We start from the raw sequence: 16,827 nt of genomic DNA, 5'->3' as shown, positions 1-16,827 counted from the left end.
GATTTACACAGTGTCTATTAATATTGACATCTTACTTGTCAGATAAGTCAATTGTATAGAGTAAAACAATATATTAATGAAAAAATAAATAAATAAATAATTGTAAGTCGAAAGTATATACAAATAATGTGTAATTCTTTTTTTTTTTTTTCCTAATGATTAAAAAGAAATTTATTAAACTAAAGAGAGGGATAAACAAAGGTATTGTTTGTTTCTTGAGCCTTTTTAGCTAAGTTAGACACAACTAACGAACAGATTGGATCCCCTATATTGCTAAAACTCAAATCATGCCCTATAGAGTTAATATCCAAAAAATAGTGTAAGAGTGCCCAAGGCCAAGGCTTCATAGTTGGAGATGGAAGAAAATCAGAGATCTGTCGATTCGAGCGTCACACTTCTTTCATCTTCAACCCTAAACGTTGAGCATGCTCGAGACCAGTATGAATACTAAATAGCTCTGGCTCTAAAGGATGAAAAGTTTTGATTGATCCTGCAGCAAACAAAATAAATTTGTCATTTAGCAAAAAAATGTAAGATCATCCAGCTGTAACTACTCTAGAGATCTGGTATCCTGCACAAATTAAAACAGGGAAATTGAAGATAGGCAAATGAGAGAGAGTAGCCAATCTGACAGCCTCCTCAATTGGAAAATATACTTCATGGGAAGAGAATGAGGGGGAGGGGGGGATAGCCCCAAATTTGATATCCAACTTTCAATTTTTTTCACAACCCATACTGGATCCGGTTTTTCTGGTCCATAAACAACTTTGTTTCAAGCCGATCATATAAAGTAACAAATAATAATAAATACCTCAAAGAACCAAGTTAAAGATTGTTTATCCAGCTTAAACTTATACAGAAAGGAGAGGCAAAAGTTTTCCAAAGAGGAATGAGACAAATACTCAGTTCTCAATCCCAACGGAACAGTAACCCAAATATTTTTAACCCAGTCACATGAAAAGAATATGTGTCAGTATGATTCCACACAATTTTCACAAAGAGCACAATACGGGTCAATCGAAAACCATTTGAATGGAGTTTTCATGATTGGAAGTCCTGCATTTAACACACGTCAGAAAAAAGATTTAATTTTTAGATGTAACTTAAGCTTCCAGAAGAATTTCCACTAGATGGAAAGATAAATATTATGGCTAAGAGTTAAACAAGTCAAAGATAACGTATTCTTCCTTGCTCCTCACATCTCATTGTTTGAAGAAATGTGGTTTTAAAGCCCAAGACTAGTAAGGTTTTTGCTCTACAGAGGGTTTAAAAAACAGGAATTGAGATCCAGATCGGTCCCAGCTGATTTCGATCTGATCGGCCAGAATCGATCTAGAGTCGATGGAAATTGGTAAAAAAGAAAACACTTCTAAACCCTAATTTTCATACAAATCAGTCCAATTCGGATCTATCCGGTTCGATCCGATTTTTCAAACTCTGGCTTTACATTACCAAAAATCTGGTATCCAAATGCCTTCCCAAGATGAAAATTTTGTGGGTAGAAGATACTCTGTCACTGAATTATTTTACTTTGCTTTGATCTGGTATCAAAACTAATAAACTTAGCTCCTCTTTTGCTATTGTAGTGGAAGCTATAAACAAATCCATGGCATATTTAACTTGAAAATTTTAGTGTTAAAACACATGATAAAGCCAAACCGGAAAGCATTAAAAGGAATCCATAGTAAAGCTATTTAAATAGTTGGACTCATTTTTTCATCACTCATGGTGAAGAGAAAATATCTTCATCCACCCCATCTAACCGTCTGATTGGATTGGAGAAAGGTATTTCAAACCATGATTGAATAATAGGGGTGAGAATTAATGATGAACCCAAAGTCTAGTCACAGCGTCACATCACCATTGGTGAAGGGATTCTCCCTTCACCTTGGGTGAAAGAAATTTGATATTCTACATAGTTTAGCAAGAAAATTGATTATAAGCCTGCACATGTGGGCTTTCCGAGACTGAAATTTACCAAATTATCCTGAGTAAATTCCCCCTTTTTATTTGTTAGATGGCTAAACTCTTACTCTAACCCTCCCCCATTTTCTTATAGGGCATGAAATCCCTACCCTCACCTTTCAAACTAGAGATGGGAAAGACAGCAAGCAGGTAAATTACCCATAAGACCTAAACATGGTCCAATTAGTGAATAGGCTGTTTATTTGGCCCACTAGCTCATTACTTAGACCAGAAGGCTAAAACAATGGGTCCCTAAGAGTATGGGAGATCATCCAAGATGGTATCTTTCCTTGAATAGTTAGTTGGGGGGGGGGGGTGCAGATAGAGATCATTCCATGGGCCTTAAAATAAAGCGGTGTTTGGTACACATTCTTAGAATAGATTTTGGGTCTAGAACACATTCTGAAATGAGAAAATAGAGTAAACCACTTATTCGGATTGTTCCTTTGAAATCACAACATCATTCCCTCTCTAAATTCTCAACTTTTAACTATTGAATATTTGAAGATCTTCCAAGTGCAAGATAACATCTTCTTATTATTCCCTCCCCTCAAAGTTTCTAAAAATGTTCATTTTTTATGGCAGTTGTTGAATTTCAAAATGGGAAAGAGAATGTCATCCGGTCACACCAAACACACCGCACCCCCTGGAACCCCAGAAATGACCAGGGGTGCAACGTTCATTTCATGTGCCCCTGTGTCAGGGCACAAAGGCGGCGTGTCTAGCACGATCGCGGATGACATTTTTTCTCCCTTTCAAGATTTATACATAATTTATTTAACAGATAAGGAAAACATTACTCACTTAAACTGGTTTTGACTAGTCGAGTCACCAAATATAGGGAAGACGAGTTAAGTCAAAAAAACCAAGTTTTACAACCATGATTTTGAATAGAACCACCAAATGGACAGTTTATTTTTGAAGTTTCAATCGAGAGAGATGGAGAGCCCATCTAGGGTTTAAAAACCTGGAATCGGGATCCGGGTCAATTTTAGGATCGGAACAGATTCGGATTGGATCGGTTTGTGTTGTCCCTGGAATCAGCCAGTAGATCCATTAGGGCAGTGTCAGAATAAGGTTCGGTTCGATCCATAATCAGGATTAGTTTCTGCCAATTCCGATCCAGATAGGAAGGCCATTCAAAAACCGAAAGTTATAAATAAGGACTGAGAAGTGAGAACAACTCGTTACAGAAGAGAGAAAGACTTGAGCAGAGTAGCAGACACGGTAACTTCAGTGAGGGCATTCGCACCTTCGAGGGTTCATCTCTCTAACAGACAAACACACAGAGACTTTCAAACACAGCTTAGTCTTCCATTTGATTTGATAAAATCGTATTAAATTTTCAATAAGTTTGAATATGCCCAACTCAAGTTACTCTGAATTGTAGAAATGAAACATTATTGTTCAACCTTAATAACAGCTACAAAACCCAGAAGACCGTCAAATTCGAGTCTCCAGCTGCTGAGTCTGGTGGATTCTTGTAAGTCCATGAACCAAATCAAGCAAACCCATGCCCAATTGATCACCACTGGTCTTGTCCTTCACCCTATACCTGCAAGTAGACTTGTGAAAATCCTAGCACTCTCAAGCAAAGCTTCCCTTACCTATGCCCATTTGGTATTCGATCAAATTCCTTCACGGGACCTCTTTATATATAACACCATGATCAAAGCTCATGCCTCCACACCCCATTATTCTTGTGATTCTCTCTTATTGTTCCGATCGTTGCTCCGAGATTCTGGCCTTCTTCCCAATGAGTACACCTTTGTTTTTGCTCTCAAGTCTTGTTCTAATGGATTAGGAGTTACTGCAGGTGAACAAACTCGAGTTCACGCAATCAAACTTGGGCTCGAGAGTAATGTTTTTGTTACTAATGCTTTGATCCAGATGTATGCAAAATGTGGTTCAATAGATGACGCGAGGAAGGTTTTTGATTGGAGTGTCAATCGGGACCTGTATTCTTGGAATTTGATGATCGATGGGTATGTGATATCCGTCAACATGGATCGTGCTATGGAGTTGTTCGATGTAATGCCTCAAAGAGATGTTGTCTCTTGGAGCACGGTGCTTTCTGGTTACGTACAGGTAATTGTGGTGGCATTGATCTAGTTTCAACTGAAACTTCATTCTCTATCAGGTCAGTTGCTTTGATGGCTCTTTATTGATGACATGAACTCTTTGAAAACTTCTCTAGTTGTCTTTAGGTGGGCTGTTTCATGGAGGCTATGGAGCTCTTTTGCAAGATGCTGCAGACAGGACCATCCCCCAATGAGTTTACTCTTGCTAGTGCTCTTGCAGCTTGTGCTAACTTGGTTGCACTGGACCAGGGAAGGTGGATCCATGCATACATTGACAAAGTTGGGATCAAGATGAATGAGCAGATGCTTGCTAGCCTCATTGACATGTACGCAAAATGCGGAGAGATAGAGTTTGCATCCAAGGTTTTCTACAATGAAGCTTGTCCAAAGCAAACAGTTTGGCCATGGAATGCCATGATTTCTGGGTTTGCAATTCATGGCCGGTCTGAGGAAGCGATCAACGTATTTGAACAGATGAAGATGACAAGTGTAGCTCCTAACAAGGTCTCATTTATTGCCTTGTTACATGCTTGCAGCCATGGAAGATTGGTAGAGGAGGGAAAACGGTATTTCAAATCGATGGAAAGTTCTTATGGGGTTGAGCCAGAAATAGAACATTATGGGTGCATGGTGGATCTTCTGGGCCGTGCTGGGCTCCTTAAGGAGGCAGAGGACTTCATATTAACAATGCCAATGGCTCCAGATACTATCACATGGGGAGCACTACTCGGAGCCTGTCGAGTTCATGGAAATACAGAAATGGGAGATAGGATTGGGAAGATCATTAGAGAACTAGATCCTAACCACATGGGTTGTCATGTTCTTCTCGCTAACATGTATTCTACATCTGGGAGATGGAATGAAGCAAAGCTTGTGAGGGAGAAAATTGAAATTGGTGGCACGAAGAAGACCCCTGGTTGCAGCTCGATTGAATTGAATGGGTTGTTCCATCAGTTCCTTGTGGGGGATAGGTCTCACCCCCAAACGAAGCAGATCTATTCATTCTTGGATGAGATGACTACAAAGTTGAAGATTGCTGGATATGTGCCAGAAATAAGAGAAGTATTGCTCGATATTGATGATGAGGAAGACAAAGAGACTGCTCTATCAAGGCACAGTGAGAAGTTAGCAATTGCGTTTGGATTGATCAACACAGAACCTGGAACCACAATACGTATAGTAAAGAATTTAAGAGTTTGTGGGGATTGCCATGAGGCCACTAAGTACATTTCTAAGGTTTATGATCGGGAAATTATTGTCAGGGACAGGATTAGGTTTCACCATTTCAGAGGTGGACTTTGTTCTTGTAAAGATTATTGGTAGTCATGAAGATCAATGATGACGGAAAATTAGGTACTGCAAAGAGATGTTTTGTTCCACACGGTCTCTCTGTATGGGGCCTCCAGGCGCCACACTACAACGAAGTAAGCTCCAGGCATGATCAAACACCGTTATCTTTTAGGTGAGTTTGATTATGAAGTAGAAAAATAATTCAACTTGGTACTTCTCAAATGATAAATTATACTGCAGAATAGGATTAATATAGCTTCATCTAGAAGCTAGAATTCTAAGTTTGCCCAATAATTAAAAGCCTGATTAAATTTAAAATATTTCATTAGGATGCACTTTGTAAAATGTGAAGCCAACTGCAATTTCAGATCACACACCATCCATATAGCAGTATAGCCATGAGATATATGGATCAACAGAATTTCAAAAACAGTAACATAAAAAGTAATATCTACAAACTCAATGATTCAAAGTTGAAGTCAGGAACATCTGTCAGGATTTCAGTATAAATATTGGGATTTTAATAAAAGAACGTTAATAAAACCGAACCACTGTATCATACTGGAATGTTCTAATGTTCTACTTGTAAATTGCTGAGAACAAGGTCCTGCACCTAAAAACAGGAGATAAAGTAGAAAGAAATAAGTTCTGCTATAACACTAGGCAGACTTTGCGAAATATATATGCATAAGTGTTTTCTCCTGAATCACAGGGATCAAGAATTAGGGTTAAGTTGCTGCAGGCCTCAGTGATAGAATTAGATATAGTAAAATCCAGTTTTCTGGAAAATTGTGTGTCATTATTTCATGTATGAATTCCTTAGAGAGATGAAACATAACTAGAAAAGGAGGTCTCAAGCAGGGTGCATATTGAGAACTCAGACCTGTAGTTTCTGTCCAGTGAATTAGGGAAATGTTTGAAGAGAATAGTAAGGTTTGGGAAATTGAGCCTTGTTAGGTTTTAGCTGAACTTAAGCTTGAGAATTTCAAAGACCTTGGTGACAAATTTGTTCCTACTCAGAACAATGAAGCTTTGGATCGGAGATAACATAGAGGCAAAAGTATTTGGAGAGAATATATCCCCCAAAGCATGGTTTTAAGTTAAACAAATTCCATGAAAATTTAAAGAATAAATGCCCTTGGAAATCAATTGTAGGGGGTACGAACGAAAACACCCTAAAAACAGGACACCACCCCTAAACAGGGACTTTTAGTGAAAAAGCCACTAAAGGTAGTGTTTATGTCAACCACTGCTTAAGAAAAAGCCCCTAATCCTTCATTTTGTTGTAGTGCCAGTTCAGTGTCAGAAGAGGAGTTAAAGAATGGCCAAGTTGCAGCGATTTATGCATCTTCTTATTTTGGTACTTCTCCGTTTCTCCTATTCTTCTGGCTTCTTCCTCCCCATATCTTTTCCAATTAAGTTGGTCTTTTTTGTTCTATCTTTTGTTTGGCTTTCTTCCTTTCTTAATGATTTACCATTGAGAATATTGAATCTACAATCTGCATGCACTAAAGAAGACATTACCTGCTTTGACTATCAAAAGGAAGATGATTGATCCAGACCTGTCGGATTGTGAATTAATACTTAAGTATCTATTTGGATTTTTTGGTGATGCCTTATTTTTATTTTCCTGGTTGCCCAAAAACGAAATAGTTCATGCTGTAAGCTGTAACCCATACTTTCCATTCCATGGTTTCTTTGATCATGTGTCTAGCTCTTAGCTTTCGAGTCTATTCTTTCCTTTTATGTGTCATACTTTCATTTTTCAATGTTTTAGTCGTGAGGGCGTTGCTATGGGAAACAGAGAAAGATGTTCTTCTCAATCGTCCATAGACTAGGAATGCAAATGCAAATGCGGATAGGAAGTCTGTGATGATACTTTTGTTTCACTGCATCGGCTAAGAGAACTCATGGATAGTCGACATGGTAGTATTACAAAGGTAAGCTCTATTTTACAAACAACTTAAGTCATGGATGAAAGGTTTCCCTCTTGCAGTAGAGTGTTTCAGTCTTATCTCCATCTGCAATACGAAAAAGACACTTAGGTTATTTAAGAACACCTTAACTAGAAACCTCAGTGATGTTTTTTCACTCAAATTAGGGGGAGTTTATCCATTTTCTGAAGGTTACTAAATTTGCTAAGTTGATTGCTTATGGATTGGAATGTATTTGACTGTGAATGCTTATTTTGGATCAACACAAGCTAGTGCATTCAATTTTTTCCATTCCAATGACAATCCTGTCCACGATCTACTAAATGTTCACCTTACAGTGGCTTGGGATGCAGATGAAGTTCTCTATATCACACCCACTATCTTCCTCCTTCCCCCTTTTATCTCCTAGGTAAGTAAGCTCCTTGCTTTTTCTCCGGAAGTTAATCCACCACAATACAAGCTGTCCGGCCTTTCACGTATCTTACCTTTCTACCTTCCAGCTCCTTTCAGTTTCACATAAGTGTGTGTGCGTGTGTGATGGACATATTTATTTCTTAAATTCCTAGAATGGGAATGGATGAGAGCATCCTCCTTAGAAAGAAAAGGAGAAAGCAAGTCATCAAACCTTTTGGCAGCTATAATCGAATATTGGAGAGGGTAAAGTCGGTAGAATCTCCTGTTCATTGTGCCAACAGTGGATGCATGAGATTGGACATTGTATACTTAGAGGATTATCTCTAGATTTTACAACCACATTTTCGAGCAGCATACGTGCGTATCATGTTTTTGCAGTTTTGAATAAACAGGTAGTGTTTCATTTATGTAACAGAGGATGTATTCTAAATACAGTGGGATGAATGAAGTGAATAGCAAAGCATTTTAATTTATTTGGTGATAGATGGTAACAGCAGTAGAACAGTACTTCTGCTAAAACAGAATGAGAATAAGTAATTCAACTCTCACAATATTTGATACAGCGATCATACTCTATAACATCACCTAACCTAATGAAACTGACAGAGGAAACCTCAAACACAACGAGAAGGAACCAATGGTTGTCATAAAGACATCCATCCTTAAAACTTAAACACACTTATCTTCTAGAGATACTTGCAAGCAAGAACACAGAGCATGATAAAGCTTTTCTTCGCCCCCTGGTTGCAGACCTGGAGGGAATTTCCACATATCAATGGAGTTCATGGGATTCTTCCTTCCATTTATTGGATGCAATGTGGACAATAACACACTCATTGGCACCATAACAAAAATCCCAGACCATGTCCAGTTCCAGCTGCAACAGCAGCTCCACTTAGCTCCAATTCAACCAGGTAGAAGACAACCCAGACAAATGTGCCTCCACGATGTGCAAGTAACGACACCGATTACAGCGCCGCAGTTGGAAGGCCTCAGTTAAAACCGTGTTTCAAACATAAATACCACTGTTCCTTTTCTTGGATATCCTGAACTTGACTACTGAGTCTCCACCAAAATAGCTGCTTCTTTTGAATAGTGGGGCCAGAACGGCGAGAGTGCGACAACCTTCCCAATGATGATTAGGGTTGGAGAAACCAAGTTTGCTGATGTAACTTCATCGATGAGATCCTTAAGTTCTGCAAATACCTACATCAAGGTTCAAATAGATGTGAAATTAATGGTTGCCCAGGTCTCATAGAGTAGTTCTTAGTAAAAGATACCTAACAAGCACATATTAAATAATCCACAGGGAGAATCCATGGAGTTCAATACACACACAGTTGAAACTAAAGAAAAACTATCAACCTTGTTCACTCACCACATGTTGTTGAGGGGTAGTCCCTCGTTCTATTGCAGCAGCAGGTGTATCAGATGGTAGACCATGATGCATCAACTTCTGAGCAAGAGATGGGAGAGTGGACAAGCCCATGTATATAACCAAGGTTGAATCAGGATCTGCTGCATTCTCTGCCACATACAGAGGATCAGTACCTCCTTTCCTTGAGTGCCCTGTGAGAAATCTAACACTATTTGCAACACCCCGATGGGTCAATGGAATTCCCAATTCTGCTGCTATTCCTGAAGCAGCTGTAATGCCTGCGTGATAATAACTTCAGTGATGAAACTAGTATTCCACTTAAGTAGTTTCTGCTTCAGTTACAGTTAAATGATGGGAAACTATTCTGTTATTCTGTTGTACCTGGAATAACCTTGACTTGAATCCCTTGTTGTTGCAAGAAATCCATCTCCTCTCCACCCCTCCCAAATACCTAGTAACCCAAGCAACAATTTCAAACAATACCCGCTTAGTGGAATCAATAACATCAGCAAGTTAATTTCTTTGAGCTGCTTCTGTCAGAGTAAAAACTTACCAATGGATCCCCTCCTTTTAGCCGAACAACAGTAGCACCGGCTTCTGCAAAACTCAGAAGCAACTCATGGATCTCTTCCTGCGAAACCAATTTATCTTTTCAGAAGAAAAAATCTATGAAACCCAGTTGCAAGGTCAAACCCCAGATTCTAATAAGTATACCTCCAACCAAATTCCATAGCAACACAGGAAATCGGTGAACGAATTTGATTCTCAGCAAGGAAATAGCCAATGATCCAAATTAAGTGAGGAAGTTCAGGAAGAGAAAAGGACCTGAGTTCGGCTATGGTAACCAGCAGTCTTGCCAACATAAAGTAGCCTTGCATCTGGTCTGACCAAGTTCAAAACATCATTGGACACTAACCGATCGTACAACAAAAGATCAGCACTTTCAATCACTCTCAACGCCTTCAGCGTCAATAGCTCCGGATCTCCGGGCCCAGTCCCGACCAAGAACACATTTCCAGGCCCTCTATTTCTCTCATTCGACCCTTCAATCTCTCGTTTCTCTTTCAAAACTTGAAGTAGCTTCTTCAGCTCGGGAAGTTGCAGGGCTATGTCGATCTCTCGAGTGGAATTGGAATCGATTGGGAGAGAACAAGAGAAATTGAGAGATGGGTCTTTGTATAACCAGCTATCTCTTTGGTATCTCTCGAGGGAGTGTTTTTCTGTGAAGGGAGAAGATGATGACGAGGAGTGAGGTTTGTTGGACAAAGAGCAAGAGAGGTTCTGAAGATTAATGGAATGGGGTTTTCTAGAGAGGAGTGAAGAATGGAAATGAGAAGCGGAGAGAGATGGGAGTCGATTGACGAGAACCATACTAGAAAATCAAAGACAGAGAAATTAAGAAGAGAATTAACAGACAAAGAATCATAAAAGAGTAAGAAAGAACATATTAATACCTATGCAGAGACGGGAAAAACGAAAGCGAAGATTAAGAACACTTTCTGAATTTTGACGTTAATAGGGTCAGATTCATTTGGACCCTTGTGCTACTGTGCTTTCCACTTTCGTCTTTTCGACTTGCGAAAGGTCACATCGCTAAGTTTGAATCGAATCTGTAGTCGATTCCAATCAGAATCGGCCGTAATCGATATCAACGTGCCGGGCATGTTAAAACCCCAGCCCAAACTTGGGAGTCTTAAATAGACCCAAGCCCAGCCCGGCCCTACCCAAATCCTCGACCTAGGCCCAGCCCTGCCAAGATTCAGGGCCGGGTTGGCCTTGATTGACCCTGAGTTATTCCATTGGTAACAACAATATCATGACTTGCAAGCTCCTATCGTTCATTTCAATGCCCTCAAATGCCCTGTCCTGTGCAATTCCCCAATGCCTCTAACAAGGGGCCACAATGATCATCCTACTCTTGTCCAAACACTCTATCTGGGTGGGGTCCAATTCCTCCCCCCCCCCCCCACACACCTTTATTAGAGGCATTGGGGAACTAAGCCGGGCAGGGAACTAGACAAGGCGAAATAAGGACGAATTTTTTTCATGTACGATTCCCTGACCGGTGCGGTTCCCTAGTTCCTCTCACAAGAGGAGGGTGGACCCCACCTGGGTAGACTGTTCGGTCAGGTGCCCCATGTGGATCCCACCCCCCTCTTGTGAGAGGAACTAGGGAACCGTAGACGATAATTGTCCTCACTCAGTTTACAAAATCACACTAATTATTCACCATGTACAAGACTTTATATACATGAATTTGTAAGCAGAATTACAGAAGAAAATAAAATGAATATAAGCTTTATTAATTCCAAGAATTTACAAAAAAAATAAACGACATGGATGGAATGAGAGTGAAACTATTTAAAGGCGAGAAACGTATGAGTTGAGAGGAAAGTAAGAAACTGGAATTGGAACTGGAGCTCGAGCTTTATGATCTGCTTTGGGTTTCTTTGTCGGGGGGCATTTCATGTCGTCTCCTGCAACACGAGAGGATCCACCACACCAAACAGAAGAAACGAACGATAAGAAACCCATTTTTTGATCTGATAACTTTACTTCTTGAATATTACTGATTAAAGTCACCTTGGAATGAATTGAAGCCTTTCTGATCGATTAGTACTGCATGTATATATACAGAAGAATGGTGATTGCTTGCTTAGCCATTAAGAATCTCTCTTCTTATTGAACGTTGCAGCTTCGTGAGAGTTTCGTCTCTGAATTGCGACTATGGCGAGTGGCTGTTTTTGATTGGAGCGATGATGATGAGATAAAAGAAGTTACAAATTTGTATTAGATCGAGTTTTGTAATTTTGAAAATGTCAAAACTAACATGCATGACTTTGTCAATTACTTCTTAGGGTTTGTCTGATTGCAACCCAAACACACTATTTTAGATCTCAACACCACTTCTGTCAAACATTAATAATACTTTGGTAATCCCCAATACATCCAAAATAAGGGCGGCATAAACCAGAAAATTAATTCCAAGTAATTAAGTGGAGATTCGCAGAAGATTCTGATTTCATTTCAATCGTAATCTGTTGAGATATTAAGTTTTATAAAGTTGTAGTTTTACATCGATTTCTTCAAAAAATAAAGGTCCTTGCTGCTTATATATTCTTGAAAAGTTGTTTTCACCTTATCTTAAGGTAAAGAATTCAGGTCCCTTTGTTATCCTCTTTAATGTTTGGGGGAGTGAAGAAACTGATATCTCCTCAAGCATATGAATAAATTGATGTAGGATTATATCTCTATCTCCTCGAGCATATGAAGACATGAGAATGCTTAAGTTGCTCAAGTTGTAGGCTCTTTTGGATGTCAAGAAAAGAAAAGAAAAAATTTAAAAAAAAAAAATTTAGATTTGAGGAGAAAGATACACACATAAATCAATCATTATATCATCGTAAATAGTTTTTGTCTTATTATGATATTTCTTTTCTTAGCTTCCAAACATAGCTTTAAAGAAAACCACTTAGTACAGCAGTTGTTTGATTGTGGTAATGTGATATTTTGATTAATTTGACAGCTCTATATATGTTTGAGGAGAAAGTTTTCCTTTTCCATGTGGAAGGGTTCAGCCACCATCCTCAGGTCCTAAAATACATCTTTTTTTATTAATGGCCAAACATATCCCCCCCCCAACTATGATGTGATACCCTCTCCCATCTATCTGAAAACCACGGTCAGGAGATTCCCCTTCATTGTTTCTTTAAAAAGACTTGGTCCTATATTTAAAACCCATATTAAAAAAAAGGGCGTACCCAAGGGGCATATGTATGCAGCCTTACCCCCACTTTTTGTGGAAAGATTGTTTCCTAGTTTAAAAGTCATATTGATATGGATAACACCTAAGAAAAAAATCCTCTCCAGCGTGCTAGACCCTTGAGCGTACATCCAAATACTAGAGGAACTCAAGTGCGTGCTTAAATGCTCCCAAACGTTGGATGTATGCTGAAAGGGCTGACGCGCTATAAAGGATCCGGGTCCTAAAACCTATGAGGTCTGAGGTGTTTCCGTTGTTCTTCATCTTTTATTTTTATTTCTTAACTAAATGGAGCTCAATTCCATTTATCTCTACATAATTGTGTTTCCATGTTTGTTGTAACACATAAGCTCCCATTGATTTGATGGGATATATTTTACAATAATTGAAAAGAATATTATAAAGGTTTAAGAAAAATCAGAATTTGTAATATCAAAAAGGGAGAAAAACGGCAGCTGGTTGCACCAGACACGCCGCCTCTGTATCATGGTACAGAGACGCGCAAAATGACCACCACATCCTGATCATTTTCGGGGTTCCATGGGGTGAGGTTGTAATTTTGTACACTCCTGTGTCAAGACGGAGTAACGTGCACTGCACGACCGAGTGGCGTTCTCTTTCCCCATCAAAATTTAGATTTTTCTGATACTCTGTCTTCCCAAAACAATAAAAGTGATGGGGGCTTCTCAGTCAATCATACAATCGTACGTCATCCTCAAAGGATGCCACATTCCATCATATGGTTAATTTTTCTTTGACTCTCTCATGCTCTTAATAGTGCAGGGAATGTTAACTCACAACTGTTTAGATGGAATCTATTCTGTGAGAATATTCTATCTGAACGATTGTAAGTTGTTCACTTACGCTCACGTACATGAACACTCACCCCCCCTCCCATACTTAAGTATATCCTAATCAAATACAATCCAAACATAGATTAATAGAACATTAAATTTTCGTCTGTTTTTTTCTTGGATGTTGATATTGAAAATATAAATAGATTGAAAATACCTCTTTTCTTTTGGATAATAAATCTTTCAAAAGTACTCTCACTTTATTCATCCACACTCTTGGCTAGTTGGGAGAGCCTCTCTATTACATTGAGTACAAAATTACTCAGAATCTAGAAATTCCCACATCTTAAAAACAATTTCTAAGTCGGATGCAAAAGTTGGATCATGATTTTCTGGGCTCGGTTTCTTTTTTCTTTCTTTCCTCCCTGACCTTTTATGTGTCTTAGAAAATTAGGATTCCATTTGAGCGGTTGTGAATCGTTCATGAATATTCTCTGCGCATACTCTTGTTTATGTCCACAAGGGGCAATGTGTGGGGCACACCCATTAGGGTTGGATCCCCATTCGGTCCCCCCTATTATAGCATAAGCTCCACCTTAAAAGAGGACGTGACTCACAATTGCGGCTCCCTCTCCCCGTTTCTCTCTTTCCCTACACATTCTAACGAGTGATAGGGACTTGGGTCTCATCCTCATTCATATTCGATGTGGGACTATTTTTCAGTCTTATGCGTGGATATCCCAACAACGAGGTCTATTATCTACAATGTGCACCAACTTAATGGGGTCGACTAATGTGCACCATTACCATTAATTTGGAGAATTATTATTTTCATCTTCTTCATGAGAAGACTATAAGAAAAAGTATAAAGGTTGATAACTTGATATATACATGAATTTGAAAGCAGAATCACATATGAAAAGAAAATGAATATAAGCTTTATTAATTAATTAATTCCATGACACACAAAAAAAACGATAATTAAGTATTTATTAATCCATGGATTTCTGGTTATTGTCTAATGCACCCTCTCTAACCTCTAACCTCTATCTAAATTAAGCAAGTTTGAAGAACCCATCTGGATAAAGATGAGTGAGAGAGAAACTAAAGGCTAGAAAGGTTTGAGTTGACAGGAAAGTAAGAAACTGGAATTGGAACTGGAGCTCGAGCTTCATGATCTGCTTTGGGTTTATTGGGTGCGCATTTCATGTCGTCTCCTGAAATACGAGAGGATCGACGACCACAGAAAACAGAATAAACGAACGATAAGAAACCCATTATTCTGATCGATCTCCACTGATCGTTGATCTTTACTTCTTGACTGAGCCTTCTTCCTTCTTCGATCTATATCCACCATTCTGATTACTACATATAAATAAATATAAGAATGGCTGGCGATTGCTTGCTTAGCCATTAAGTATATATTTTAGGTATATTAATGGCCATTTTTTTAAGCACGTTTTCTGGTCAGGGCCTTGTAGATATTGTCTTCTTCCCATTCCCATTTTCATATCTTGAACGGTTATCCTTCGTTGTAATTTTTTGCATATTTTCTGGTAGATTAATAGCATGGCTGACACCTTGACCCGGGATTCAGATCTTCTATGGTGCGGGCTGCCTGTTCTAGACACAAGGTGGCGTGCATTGATCGCCTTACCCCTGCCTGAATGGAAATAAAGCGATCATTACACGCGACCCTGTATCTACGCAACACAGATAGGACAGGGCAGCACGCCATAAAAGATCTGTGTTGCCAGGAAGGCGGTCTCCTTAGCAGGATGGATTGACTGGTTATTTTCCACTTCTTGGTGCGCTTTTCCTGCGCACTTTATTTCTATCCCCAAAAGATAAAAATCAAAAATCTTGAACGTTGCTACGCAATAGTTTCGTCTCCGAGTTACGAACTGTTGTGGGAAGTTTACAAGTGGCTGATTCTGATTGGAGCAATGATGAAATAAGGGATTCCCAATATCACACATTTGTATTAGAGTTTAGACTTCAGACTCCAACAGTCCACCCCATTGCCGTTGCGTCACTACTTCCGGACGGTCCAGTCGTTATTTTGATCATTTCCAAATTGACAAGACAGTCAATTGGTTCTTAGGGTTGGTCAAATCAAAGCCTTATCGATTTTGATCCGGTTTGTAGTTTTGGCTCGATTCGGTCATTTTCAACTGGTTTTATCATACCCCAAACCAAATCCGGCCTGATAAGAAATCAGTTCGGTTCACGCCTGTACGAATAGGTTTAGTCAATTTGACCAGTTCGGTTTTATTTTTGACACCCCTACTACTTGTAATTAGATAATGTAAGTCTCTAAATACCCTTCGATCATTGGATCCAATTACTCCCCACCCATGGTGAAGAAAGAATCTTTTCATCTATCCCATCTGACGCAGGGCATATTCTGCATAACAAATCCTTATTAAATAATGGTAATTTAAGGGGGCCAAAGGGTGAAGGAGAACTTAATCCTTGATCATTTTGAATTTTTTTTACTTAATTGTGAAAGATTCTTGCCTCAATTGTTTTACTTTGCTCTCACATTTTCTAGTTCTTTTCTTAGTTTCTAAGGAATGAAGGAAATTGAAATACGAATTTGGATAAACAGTCATCAAAACTCTTCTCCCATTCTAGAAATGTATGATACGAATAAAAATGTGAGGTAACCTGTCCATCCCTCTCTCTTAATATAGTGAATAAACCAAGAATTTTGAATTTGAAAATCTAGAAAATGAACCAATTTCTATTCCAGCATCCCAGAATCAATTCCCGAGGTGATTTCCAGAATCGGCCTGATCTGTCAACAAATTCAAAAACAAAAAAAATCTGTACTTAATTCCTGCATGCAATCCTGTTATGTTAAGAGTTTTCGATTCCAAAAAAAAGTAACAAAATATGCAGATTGAAATTAAACAGCCATTATAGAAACACAAACACAAAAGTACTCTATAACCTACCCCTGCCAGGGGTTTTTCATTTCTGCATATTTCATGGTAACAGAGACAGAGACAGTTATTACAACAAAGAAGAAATGCTACAGGCGAGAGAGGTTTGAGTTAACGGGAAAGTAAGAAAGTGGAATTGGAGCTCCAGATTTTGGTTTCGCTTTGACTGGTTTATCTTTCTGATCAGACTTTTTCTGGTTTCGTTGATCAGCAGCTTCCATCAATTCGTTGGAGACACGGGAGGAAGAAGAAGAAGGCCC

General features: G+C 39.0%; 2 protein-coding genes across 2 annotated transcripts; one reads left to right on the top strand and one right to left on the bottom strand.

Annotated features, from left to right (window-relative positions):
- The first annotated feature begins 3,265 nt into the window (after positions 1 to 3,265).
- On the top strand, positions 3,266 to 5,380 carry LOC122641652 (pentatricopeptide repeat-containing protein At3g62890-like). Its single transcript, XM_043834940.1, has 2 exons — positions 3,266 to 4,053; positions 4,173 to 5,380. Exons 1-2 carry the CDS (start codon positions 3,358 to 3,360, stop codon positions 5,367 to 5,369), a joined length of 1,893 nt encoding a protein of 630 aa, XP_043690875.1. The 5' UTR covers positions 3,266 to 3,357; the 3' UTR covers positions 5,370 to 5,380.
- Positions 5,381 to 8,423: 3,043 nt separating this feature from the next.
- Positions 8,424 to 10,538, bottom strand: LOC122644159 (S-adenosyl-L-methionine-dependent uroporphyrinogen III methyltransferase, chloroplastic-like). Its single transcript, XM_043837775.1, has 5 exons — positions 9,888 to 10,538; positions 9,616 to 9,693; positions 9,444 to 9,513; positions 9,063 to 9,340; positions 8,424 to 8,890 (listed from the first exon to the last, which is right to left on the bottom strand). The coding sequence occupies exons 1-5, from the start codon at positions 10,431 to 10,433 to the stop codon at positions 8,741 to 8,743; spliced, it is 1,122 nt and encodes a 373-aa protein (XP_043693710.1). The 5' UTR covers positions 10,434 to 10,538; the 3' UTR covers positions 8,424 to 8,740.
- Positions 10,539 to 16,827: the final 6,289 nt, after the last annotated feature.

The sequence above is a fragment of the Telopea speciosissima genome, chromosome 10 (assembly GCF_018873765.1).
Source record: "Telopea speciosissima isolate NSW1024214 ecotype Mountain lineage chromosome 10, Tspe_v1, whole genome shotgun sequence".
Classification (NCBI taxonomy): domain Eukaryota; kingdom Viridiplantae; phylum Streptophyta; class Magnoliopsida; order Proteales; family Proteaceae; genus Telopea; species Telopea speciosissima.
The sequence above is the reverse complement of the archived record's forward strand: the minus strand, read 5'-3'. Positions and strand labels throughout refer to the sequence as shown.

Coding starts and splice junctions, on each gene's coding strand:
- LOC122641652 (XM_043834940.1), top strand. CDS start 3,358: ATGAAACATTATTGTTCAACCTTAATAACAGCTACAAAACCCAGAAGA. Junction 4,054..4,172: donor TGCTTTCTGGTTACGTACAG/GTAATTGTGGTG, acceptor AGTTGTCTTTAG/GTGGGCTGTTTCATGGAGGC.
- LOC122644159 (XM_043837775.1), bottom strand. CDS start 10,433: ATGGTTCTCGTCAATCGACTCCCATCTCTCTCCGCTTCTCATTTCCAT. Junction 9,694..9,887: donor GTTACCATAGCCGAACTCAG/GTCCTTTTCTCT, acceptor TTGGTTTCGCAG/GAAGAGATCCATGAGTTGCT. Junction 8,891..9,062: donor CTACCCCTCAACAACATGTG/GTGAGTGAACAA, acceptor ACCTTGATGTAG/GTATTTGCAGAACTTAAGGA.